This window comes from Erpetoichthys calabaricus, chromosome 7 (genome assembly GCF_900747795.2).
Source record: "Erpetoichthys calabaricus chromosome 7, fErpCal1.3, whole genome shotgun sequence".
Lineage (NCBI taxonomy): Eukaryota > Metazoa > Chordata > Cladistia > Polypteriformes > Polypteridae > Erpetoichthys > Erpetoichthys calabaricus.
In genome coordinates, this window is record NC_041400.2 from 94337976 (window position 1) to 94350511 (window position 12536).

Consider the following 12536-nt stretch of genomic DNA (forward strand, 5'->3'; position numbering starts at 1 on the left):
TTACTAAAATTCTTAACAAAAAACGGAAAGAATTTTTTTTCACCTTCTAAAAAATTGAAAAGATGAAGCCTTTGCAATCCCATTTCTCTGTGATGTTTGAATTCGCACATGCCTTCTTTGAAGGAAACTCCTTCTCAGTGTCCAAAAACCATACATTTCCAGTAAGTTTTTAGTAAAGCCCTAATAATAATGAATATAGACCTCTGGCTTTAACTGTGGTGTGGAATAAGATATGATAGATAGATAGATAGATAGATAGATAGATAGATAGATAGATAGATAGATAGATAGATAGATAGATAGATAGATAGATAGATAGATAGATAGATAGATACTTTATTAATCCCAAGGGGAAATTCACAAAATATGGTGTGTTATTCTCATAACTCCACTCTTTGATGCAAAGAAAGTCCAGGGAAGATTGCCAAACAAAATGCAGCCCTGTAATATCCACAAAAATACTGTAATGTTTATGAAGATAATAATAAAAAATTAGGAAGGAAATTGGAAATGCCGAAAAGGAGTTTAAGAAGCACAGTGCTAATTATTTTGAATGTAACTATGAAAGTTTCTTTCAGTATTTTAACTTTTGGAGGACATAAGATTAGACAACACCTTAATGTCATCAACATCATTTGCTTAGGTAATGGCTAATATGTCTTAATATCTCATCAACATTCATTCTTTTTAAAAGTTGTTGAGTTATCGACTTTAAATAGATGAATGGGCACATCCAGACTCAAATTTGATTTTTTGTTAAGAAGTGCTTCCTAGTTTCCTCCTTGAATGTATTTGCCTTTATTTTCCACAGGTCAGAGCATAAGGAATTTCACAAATGACCATTCAGTCTTCAAACTGGTTTGAGTCACTATTTGCCAAGTTGTCCCAGGTTACTGAGCAGCCAGTAATAACAAATACTGTAGCATGAATGCTGTGTGTGTGTGTGTGTGTGTGTGGGGGGGGGTGTGTGTGTTTGTGTATGCAGGTGAAGGCAACACAAATGAAGTGGAGTGGAATGGAGTGCAGGGGGCTCCCCAAAAAGACCATTCATGGATGACCTGTGAGTGTTTACTACGTCAGTGCTGAGTTTCAGCCAGTGAATTTTGTAGGGTCTTGTGAGGCTCGTCATATAGTCAAGAATGAGCTAGAAGCCAGCTAAATCAAGATCTCTGGTGCTGAAGAGGGAAAAGGTTATGGATGCGTTTTGCCTCTACAGCAGTGAAACACTAATTCCATCAGTCACTGAGAACCATTGAAGAGTCTAGAAAAAGATTTCACCTGTAGCCTTAATGATACAACTTCAATCCAGGTAAACAACCAGGCCCTTGAATCTTAGTTGACAGTGAAGGATGGACCAGGTCTACTAGACAAGTTTAAAGCCTGGGTTTATCAGAATGGTGTTTTTACCATAAATCCTCTGGTTGTTGCTAAAATGTGAAGTCCCATTATGAGCTGTGGCTTTGAGATGGGGATAAGCCATTACCTTCATAGGTGGCTGTGTCTTTGTGTGGTCGCATAGCCAAAGTTAGGCTTCCTTTCATTACCCTGCGCTGAGGAGTTTATGGTAACTTACGCAAGGGAGATGTTTCAGTGCAAGGACTCTAATAACCTCAGAGGATCCTAGGCCAACATCAAAATGAGAAAGGGGAGGAAGTGGAGAGCACAGGAAGTGACTGAGTTGGCTTAGGTTGTTGCCACTGTGGTGTTGGCCTTGGCAGTGGTGTGGTTGTACAGTATGTGCAGGCAAGGAAGAAGAACACTGCAACATCTCATTAGGAGTTACCCCAAGTCACTGAGAAAAGGGCACTATCAATGCTACCATGACCAGTGCAGTGCCAGTCGGAGCCCATATGGAGCCCTAGGTGGTGGGAGCTTAGTTACTAAAATGGGACCCCTTGGTGTCTATTGCTGGTGGAAAGGTCTGGAGTATGTGCAGCTTGTGCTCCTCAGTGTCCATAGCATGCTTTCAGTTTGATTAGACTTTGGGGACATACCAACCCTGTGTCCATAGTGTACCCCTTCACTTTCAAAAATGGTGTCCCACGCTGTCCACAGCATAGATATAATGGAAAGTTATGGAAGCGTGCGCCGCTTGAATTACATAAATGTTGCTCCTCACTGTCTGGCACATGTGCCTGATGGATTGACTGGCCCTGAGCAGGTGCTCAATGACTTAGTGAAAACCATCTGCAATGCTATTAGTAACATCAGATGTCTTCAATCTTTAAAGTGCATCATCAGATTTTCTTAGGGAATGAAAACTTCCCCAGCCTCAGAAGGAGGAAGCTGGTGAGATCCTTGCATCTGAATGGGGCTGGCAGCAGATGGTTAACCAAGGGAAGCAGTTAAAATTTTCAGAATCCATCTACATGACCACCTTGGGGCTTGACATTGTCCTGCTATCTGAATCAACAAGATGTGTAGTAATTATGGAACTTGCTGTTCCCAAGGAAAACTGAACAGAGAAGGCTAACAAGTGGAGGAGAGCTAAATACAATGACCTTGTGAAGAAGTATCACAGCCAGAGATGGAAAGTTCAGTGAGAGCCAGTACAGGTGGTCTGCAGGGGGGTGGCAAGGATAAGACCAAGCAGGGCCATCAAGAGTGTGTTAGAGGTGACAGAATGTTCCTCTAGATGGCTGTGGACAGGAGCAGTCAGCCTTGGAGTGCATGTGCTACTGGATACACACACAAACACTCAATATTTGCAAATATACAGTTGGTGCTGAATTGTTTTCACTGTTCAAGACATGCAAGAAATAATTTCATTGTACTATGTACTGTACACTTGACAATACATATGAACTTGATTATTTTTGCACACTTTTTGTGCAAAAAGAAGAGCTTTCTGATTTTTCTCTGGAATGAATTTCTCCTTGAAGAGTGTAATTCACTTGTGAGGGTGGCATCAGCTAACAAATATTTTCCAGTGGCAGATAAAAGATCTCCAGAAGGCTTCCAGAGAGACGTACACTTACAGCATAAGAGACCCTGAACAAGGGGACATGCAGTAGCCGCTAAGGGTTTGTTTGTTGTATTAATGCTAGATGCCCCAGAATGGCAATAAAAGAGGCACAAGTACCAGAGAGAGTCGAGAGAGAAGTAGAGAGGGAGAGTTTACCTTGCTCAATGAGACTGCTAGGTATAGACAAACAACCAAAAGACAGGATGTCTGACACACTGTCTAGACAGAGTTTCATGCCAAGAAGAATTAGCAAGTGGTTGCAAAAAATTCCCGGCCTCCTCACCTGGTGGGTGAACCAAATCACCAGATAATGAGGCAGGCCCAGGGTGACAGAAGAGTTTTATTTATCTTTGTGTTCACTTTATACATTTTTCCCTATATTCAACAATCCAGTGTATACTTACACTGACAATGCAGGTATCTTTTTATTTTTGGTCTTATTGGTGTTCTTCTGGCAGCCCTAACCTAACACAAAATGTTAAACCAACAGAGTTCTGCGGGATCAAGATCATCAGTGCCTTTGAGAATTCTGAAGACCTGATAATAACCCCACATAATCTCTCTAAATTCAAGATTATAGAGGCATAATTCTTTTTGCCTGTCAGAGTAGTGAATGCCATTTAGTCTAGGAATGTGCTTCCCTGCACAGATATGCTATTTCTTTGTATAGCATGGTGACCATTGCTGCATACAGTACAATATTCTAGAATTAGACTTATTAGTATATTTCAGAGTTTGAGCAAAGCACCCCTAAGTTTATATTTAATAGCGTTTTCAGTGTAAGTGAAATTTTTACTTGCCTTCTTTGCTTCTGGGTTTTACTTTTAGGATGACAATGTGTCAATGGAAATCCCTAAATCCTTTTCAAAGTTTGCTTCCATTGGGTCAATACCAGACATTTTTTTAATTTATTTTACTAACCCAAACGATATGGCATTGTCCAGGTATATTTGTATAAAGAGTTAAGGTAAGAAACCAAATATTAATATGTTTTTGTAAATGTTCTGTCCCATCTATCATACACACTACCTCAATATCAATGTCTTTGCTCTCATGAGTCAAGAATTTGTTCTTTTTGTGTGATTTGTATTTTATAATTGCAGTAACAATATATGGTTTAGAACTATGAACGCTACTTCTTTTTATTTCTTGTTGAAGTGTGGTTTTGCAAATAGATGTTTAATCCCATAGTAAAAAGCTGGATGGCTTGTTGAATAACTGAACCTAAGGACTGTGGAAGGCATCTACAGTAAGGGAGGTTTGGGTTAGGTATTACAGATATCACTCTAGGTCTCCATAATATTACAGGAGACAGTATGAGTGCCAATATTCAATACTGTTATAAAGGTGATTCAGAGTTAATTCATAAACGTTGATTTAAGATTGTTACAGATCGTAACACTGTATGGGCATCAATGAGTAAAATTATTCCTCGACATAAAATGGACTTGAATAAATGTCTACCATCAAGAAACAGAAAAAGTTACTTTACTTGTTCACTTTCTACCATATTCTGAACAGCGAAAATTTTTTGTTTGACTGTAGCTTATATCAATTCCACATAGTAACAATATGCAAGTGTATGATAGTGTTGGCTTTTTTAAATTTGTACGGTCTTGCTTTGTTTAAATCAGTTCTTGTCACAGTTATTGTCACATGTACATGGTGCAATGAAATTCCTATTTGCGTGTTTGACCAACATGGAGCAGACCAGTACTTGCCTTGTTCCAAGGCCCAAATCTCACTCCATAGGTTCTGTATAATATAACATCATAAAAATTTTAATAGGTAGTGGTGAATGAATTTGCGGAATTTCCTTTCACATACAGTTTCAGGAAATCAAGGCTGAACTTCATTTTGCCTGTGATTCTGTAGCTGGAAAATTCACTAAAATGTGTGTTTTTAAGTTTTAAAAGTTTTTGGGAGGATCAAAGAAAGGAAAATTACACTTAAGGGTTTGCAAACACCATACACCTCTTTTTAGAACTGTATATTTTTCGGAAAAGGTTCTGGATGAAACTAAACGTGGAAAAAAACTGTCTTTTGGAAATTCAATATGGCTAAGCATAACCCACGATATACAAAAGGGAGTACATCGGGTACATTTAGACAAAAGCTGTAATCCATTGAGACCATACAATTGTTATTCAAATTATTTGAAAAGAAAATGCTGTACCTGCAGTCTAAGACAAGATCCTGCTTTAGCTGGTATAAAACTTTGTGTGCGCTGATAACGGTGTCCTCCATCAGCCACAGTGATCTCCTGCTGCCTGATGAGAATTGTAGTCCCTGTGCCAGAGCTGGTATTTTGGTTGCTGCCCTCCAAATACAATTCCTCTCCCACATACACCATATAGTTTATATTTTAAGTTGGACCAGCAGTGACATCCTTGTAAAATATTGTGATATTTGGTTGTTCTTTTTGTGTCAAACACTCAGACAGATAAATACATAATGATATCATTTAAAAAGATGTGCTTTTTCGATGGGTAGTATTGTGCACATATATTAAACTGCATTTGCAAATGTTTACCCAGTTAACCTATATCTTCAGGAATTGATTTCTGTTGTCTCTTTTTAACCATCCATTTTGGCCATCCTACATAAATTTCACAAGTTTATTCAATATAACAGAGTCAAAGCCTTCAACATAAATTAGAATTAGTAATGGCCTAAAGACAGATCCGCCGGTAGACTCCACTGATGGCCTCACCCTTGTGTATAAGTCTGCTGTTATTTGTACTCTTTCTCTCCTGCATATTAAACAGTTTGTAATCAGGATCATAAGTTACTACTTGGCGTGTAACATCAAAATGAGTCATTGATTTCAAAAACTATATTGTGTACTTCTCTTTAGTCTTCTTGATTTGCCCGTTTTCAAAAAGTCTAATAGAGTAGCTTGGAAGGCTTTCTCAAAAAAAATCATGCTGGCTTTTATTTGGAATATTTACATACACAGCAATATTGTATTATTTTTCCTAACTGCAATTTCAATATTCTTATCCAGAGTAAGTGTAAGGTTTATTGATATATAATTGATAAGGCTCGTTCTTTTGGACAAAAGACAGATTTTAACTTTCCAAACATCTTTTTATATTTCCCATCCAAAGTGATTCCTGGGATATGCTTATTAAGTCAGTGTTTATTATACCTGTAATTTCTCTAACGGCTAATGGTAAAATTATTTTAGGTCTAAATTACATCTAGTAGACTGTGTTTCTTCTGCTGTGCAGTATTGTAATGTTAAGTTAGTGGAGATATCCTGTGTTTACAAACTAAAGGCAACTTGAAAAAAAATGACCAAGCATCCCAGAGTGTACATTTTGGAGCATTGTGCCGTAACAACAAAATTCTATTAACAATTGTTTCCTCTGACAGCTTCTGCTGTCCTTCAAGTAATAGCATGGCACTTGTTTCTCCTGCATTTTTATAAGAACTGTAGCAAATCTGATCTGTGATAACACAAGCAGAGCTGCCACTGTAGCACTCAAAACAGAAGCTGCAGGCTTATATATAAACCTAATACATTGTTTACTACGTATACATTCAAACCCTGTATGTTTTGTTGCCTAAAACTAACCAGATGCTATGTGACTAATGAGATGTTATTGTCATTAGTGTAAAAAATGTTTTCAATGATAGCAGTACTGACTTAATTTGACCTCCCCTTCTAAAGACCCAGTCAAGATTATCTATGGCTCTGAGGATAGGAATCTGTGCTGGCAATTGGAAGGTTGCTGGTTCGAATCCCCCTACTGCCAGAAGTGATTCCACTTCATTTGGCATTTGAGCAAGGCCCTTAACCTGTAATTGCTCTGTCCTGGGTATGACGTTAACACGCATCCAGCACTGCAAACAAGTCTTCTAACTTGTACCATTCAAACTAGTGTGGTGCTGAGATGCCACCTGTTGCATGGCTGCTCTCAGGTCACATAACTCATTTTTGATGTCCTTCTGAATTTGTACCTTTTTAGGTTTGCCTAGCACTGCATCAACATTACAACTAAATAGGACTGAATGTACAATATATGTTCCTAAGATCCATTAATGTGGGTGTTTAGTTGAAACATCCCTCTTAAGTGAAGAACTGCACTTCATAAGTCTACTCCATACAGAAATACTCTTTACTTCCCACTTTGTCAGGTTCCATTTCTTGCAACATTTCTCCACCTCCATGTGCTACTTAGCTGTGCCCAACTGTTGGCAGTCCTAAGCAGTACTACTGCAGCATCATATGATAAAGAATAGCGCTGCCTTTAAGCAGTACTCTTACATTGTGCCTTACCACATCTGTTAATATATTTAGTCAAATGTTCTATTTTCAGTTTTCTATTGTTTTTATTAATAGAATTTTGGAATTTTGCTACCTTGATTTCATTTTGTTTGACGTGTTCTATTATTTGCTTTCTGTGTCAGGAATTTTACTGTGCTAATAAAAGATTCAGTAAAGATGAAAACTCTCGGGTTTTCCACATTCTCAGTTTGGAACATTCTGAAAGTCACTTTCTTTAGAATAAATGTGTTCATTCACAATATTAAAACATATGCATACATGTGTAAGAAAATAATTGGGCAATCTTTGGCTAAAATGAGGCATAAGTATAAATTTCAAAATATAAACAAATACCTAGATATTTTTCAAAATAAATCTTTAAGCCCAAACTTTCAAAGTGTGAGAAATGGTAGTAGAAATCAAAGTGAAGGGCTGGGAATGGGAGAATTTAAAAATCAATACAAAATTTTGCTGCGACTCCTAAAATGTACAGACACTGCATAGTAGCTCTAGGCCGTCTGTCTGCTTGACTCCAGGTAGAAATGCTTTAGAGCTTTGGGTTGAGTAAAATGTTGCTTTAAATTATTTGAATTCCTACTTTGAGATTTAACAGATGACGTGACCTTTTAAAATAAATAAACCGATCTTTGCATTTGTTGTACTGGAACTCATCAGTGAAGCTAATGCAGGTCATAGTGTACAAACCTCCTGTAGCAAAGGGTAGGCTATTTTTATTTATATACAACAGTTCATAGGGAAGCTGCTATTGGTGTCAGCCAAAAATGATTTTTGGTAGCTTTAAGGTATCTCTTGTTTTGATATCTTCAGTGTGTATATAATGGATATAAGTATATTTTTATTAAAATGAATCTTTTTTAATAGATGAAAATATTGATTAGAAATGACATTTTAGATAAGCAGACTATAATTTGTTTTCATACATCTAGAGTTTAAGATGTACTAACCACCGCAAAACATTTTATAAGCAGGCAAGCATCCATATTCCAAAAAGAAAAAGGAAGATTAGCTGAAGTAACGAAGATGGCAAACCAGGTTCTCTTTCAGAACATCTTCAATGTACATGGTATTCTTACTAAAATAACAAGAGGAAGTAATCTGGTGCTCATAAACAGTGTTTAATTTTACATGTGAGAATAAAAATTGCCATTATTTCTTTACATCAACATTAGAGTCTTTTTTATTTAACACATAAAAGCATCACAACAACAATATACAAATTCTTATTAGTCTTTAAAACCAGAACACATATTTATACATGCAACAACAGGGTTTAAGACAATGAGTAACTTATTGAATAATAATTTGTTTGGAATGTGTACTTTTGTTTCACTTAAACACATTAATGCAGATCACATTTGCTGCTTCTGCAGTGGGAAGATACATAGAATCCTCTTTTCTTCAGGATAACCTGTCAGTTTATTCATAAGGTACCATATGAGAATACTAAATTGCAAAATCTTTAAGTGAAAGAATTCCTTTATACCTACATACTTTTTGACAGTTGTCGGCCTGGGTATTTAAAATACTGAATTTACCCAAACCATCATTTAAGATTTTCCATTTAATAAAATAAGCATTTTAACCAGCAAATCTAATTACGACAAATATTTTCTCCACATTTCTCATTCTTTCCATAAATGCCTCTTGAATTTTAAAAGCATAAAGATAGAATTTTATATTCTCTGTCAGACTGCAACTTTAAAATAAATGGAAACATACAGTCAGGTTTTTCCTGGCAATGTAAAACCCAAGACAGTGTTGCCCTGTTCTTTCAAATAATAGATTACTACAAAATTTCGATTCCCTTTTATAACCATCTTATAAATAATTTCTGAATTTATAGTTGAGAAAAAAAAACACATAAAAAGCCCTACCCTTGGACTAATGTTAAGGTAAGTGCCAAACACATAATCGGTATTAAGAGAAACAAAACTAAGAAAAGAGAAAATTTAAAAAATAATAATAAAAATTAAAAAAGAACAATCTGAGAGAAAAAAAAAAATCAACCCAAAGATTATTGCTCAAAATCTAGGTGTACTGTGTTTGATGCAGATATTTATCCTCGTGGCCTCTTTCTTCTTGATTGTCTTTTGAGTCCGCTACATAAGAATGACTGTTATTTGTACAGTCACAACACTGAAACACATTCATTGACACCAAAAGTATACATTATGATACTGTCAAAAGGTACATTATTACACAGGAAAAGGAAATTACAGAGTTAATTCACCACCGTCGCACCACCTCCACACTGTTTAGTTTTCTTCAATGCTGAACTCCAGTTTCAAGTCCACAAATGCTTTTGCAACAGGCTCACTTGTTACCTGGTGCGCGCCATGTTTCCCTGATTATATGGAGGCTGATCATCTAAAAGAACCATCTGAAAGCTTCTCCACCGGTGACAGGTGTTCTCTACAAAAAAAGAAAGGGGGAAGCATTTAATAGGCGAGTATATAAGAGCTGAAATTGTGCAATGTCACAAAAAATATTTCAACAGTGTTACTATATGTTGGTTTTGGAGACATTCCTGCCATTACTTTCAAACAATGCATTTCACGGCCTCAGAAATGATTATATTATAAACAATAATACATAAACACACAGAACATAAATATGTAATGATGGGCCTATGGCTAGATATGAAGAAATCTGGAGAAACACAACTTTTGATCTACTATGATTGTGTACAGTATATTCATTGCAAATCTTCTTGTTAAGTAAAAATAGGAATTGATATAGGAAAGAAAGTATTGATATTTTTGAAGGAATAAGTTTACATTTCCAGTGCTGTTTGTTTTTATTACATAATTTACTGTTTTATTTCTTAGATTTTTAGCAGCTATTTTGATTGAGGCTGAGATGAGGAAAGAATTTTTTGACAAAACGTCACTCGTTACATTGACATAACAAGACCTTCGTATGAATGATGTGCAAGGTGAGTGTAGAATGTTCAGTGGGGCTCTATGATGGAGAAACATATCATGGTGACATAAAGGAAGACAAAATCTCAAATGACAAGTTTCATTACTATATCTCTAATCTCCCCAGCCAAAACACAACCTTCCATGACTAGACCCATCCCAGTTGTAACACTTAAAAGAGACCCCTGAATGTTGCATGAAACTCTTTAATGAGACGTGTCTACGAGATGATGTATTGAGTACTCTCAATTAGATTTGGATTCCTATTCATAATTATGCTTGCATTATTTTATCAAATGTACTGCGTTATTTTAGAAATGTATTATCTAATAGCAACCAGTAACATTGTCTGTGTTTGTGTTTTCTCTTTTAGGGGCAAGTAGAAAGAGAGTCAACAAGGATATTGTGGCCAATACTGAAAAAGAAATGTATAAAAATGTTTTGTTTCCCAGACATTTTTTTTCTCACTTAGCTAGTTTTACTTTCTTGCTTTGTGTGGGTTGATTGGTATAAATGTCCATGAATAACTATGCTTAGTAATATACCGGTGAACCTTGCAGGTCTGATTCTTCCCTGGACCCCATGACACGTATGAATATCTTTTGGTGGCACCATTCATCGTATTTCTGTCTTATGGGAACACTTAGAACCGTTAAGTATCACCTTGTGTAGCAGTAAAACCAACATAACACAGAACCAAATCATTGATAAAATGTGAACTGTGTCAAGGGATGGGGCATCCTGCCAGCATAAAGTAAGTTCTTAACGTAATTACATGTTTTAATAAATTCATATGTTCATGTAAATTTACACATTTTGATAAATTCATAAATTTATTTATATAGAAATATACTTAGGCATTAAGAATAAAGTAAACTGTGAACACACAAATTCTGTGTACGCTAATAGCAATCCATTCATATTAGGTACTTGCTTTGCTCATTTCAAGAGGAAAAGCCAGTATAGCTATAATGGAGGAAAATAAAAATCACACGAAATACTCTCAAAGTAACAGAGCTCTGATTTTTACAAGGTTCTGTTTTTCTCACTACACCAGCCACATACGGCACAAAGTTGGGGAAAACTTCTGAGTGGGTCACCAGCTCATTGCAGAGCTCATGGACACACATATTCATAATGACCCATAGCAGACCAATTTGGAAGCATCAAACAATAATATCAGCTATCAGATTATAGTTTTATGTTTTGCCAGAGCTTATCAGAGACAGATAATTCAGGAACAGGTTCAGCTCCTCTTAATGATCATCCTTGTATACATACATTTTGTTTCCCACAGGGAAATCCCTAATTAACAAAAATGACTCAAATTTTCTTAATTCAACACAGGACTTCGAACCACTTAATAGATGTATGTGTTTAGTTACCTACAACTTTTAGCATTGTCTGAAAATAACAGTTTTGGAACATGGCACATGCAAAACAAGCATGCAGTTTCTTGTAAATCAGATTTTTGCAGATCCAGTATGTAATGAAACAAATCAGCTTTTGCCACTTGATGGCAAGAATGTGTGTGTTTTTTTTTTAATTCAAGTTCAAAAAGCATAAACAACAATCAATAATCATATAAAACATGTAGAGACAGTAGGCAACAAGAACTCCACCCACCAAACCCACTACCAGCCAACCAACCAACCAACTAACCAGCTCCCAATCAAAAACACAGCAGCTTACCATTTCTCTGTTTTAGAGCCTACAAGGTAATGTTTGTTTTTTGTTCAAACGTGTATATTTTTATTCAAGACTGTCTACTCCTTACTACACTGTTTTACACCACTTTTAAATGATTTAAAACCTCAGTCTAACATTAATGATCATAACTAAGACTGTTGCAAAATAAAAAAAATGTATGTGATGTGTTAGTGTTTTTAAATATAACTACAAGAATAAAAAAGAAAATTGACTGCACACTGAAGTGTGGTTTGTGCAATGGTTGGTCCTGCTGCCTTAAATTTCTGCCTATATTCAAATTCTAGCCAAGTCACTGTGCATATTTTGCATATTCTCTTTGTGCTCTCTAATGGACTGCTTTCCAGTTCTGATTTTAGCCTTTAAATTGTCTACTACATATGTGCTTAATGCCTTTTACATCTGTCTTTGAAGACAAATTGTGCGCACATGATATTTCCACCATAAAACCAATGTATTTGTGAAATAACACAATACGTTTTGCAAAACAGTGTGATTTTTTTTGGTCAGATGAATATAATGTTTCATAGCCTATAATAAACATGCCACATAAATTGTGTTTTAAAGTTTTTAAAGCAGGAAATGTATAAGGTGATTCCCAACTAACCTTCAGCTTTTAACCAACTGTGTTCAAAGCTGAGTTCCATTA

At 36.0% G+C, this 12536-nt stretch overlaps 1 protein-coding gene across 2 annotated transcripts in view; it reads right to left on the minus strand.

Annotated features, from left to right (window-relative positions):
* Positions 1 to 8355: 8355 nt before the first annotated feature.
* cxxc4 (CXXC finger 4) overlaps positions 8356 to 12536 on the minus strand; it is a 174707-nt gene continuing 170526 nt past the window's right edge. For both annotated transcript variants that reach the window (XM_028805178.2, XM_051929960.1), the window contains one exon: positions 8356 to 9671. In XM_028805178.2, coding sequence (XP_028661011.1) covers positions 9627 to 9671 — 45 coding nt within the window. In that variant the 3' untranslated portion in view covers positions 8356 to 9626. The remainder of the gene's footprint in view (positions 9672 to 12536) is intronic.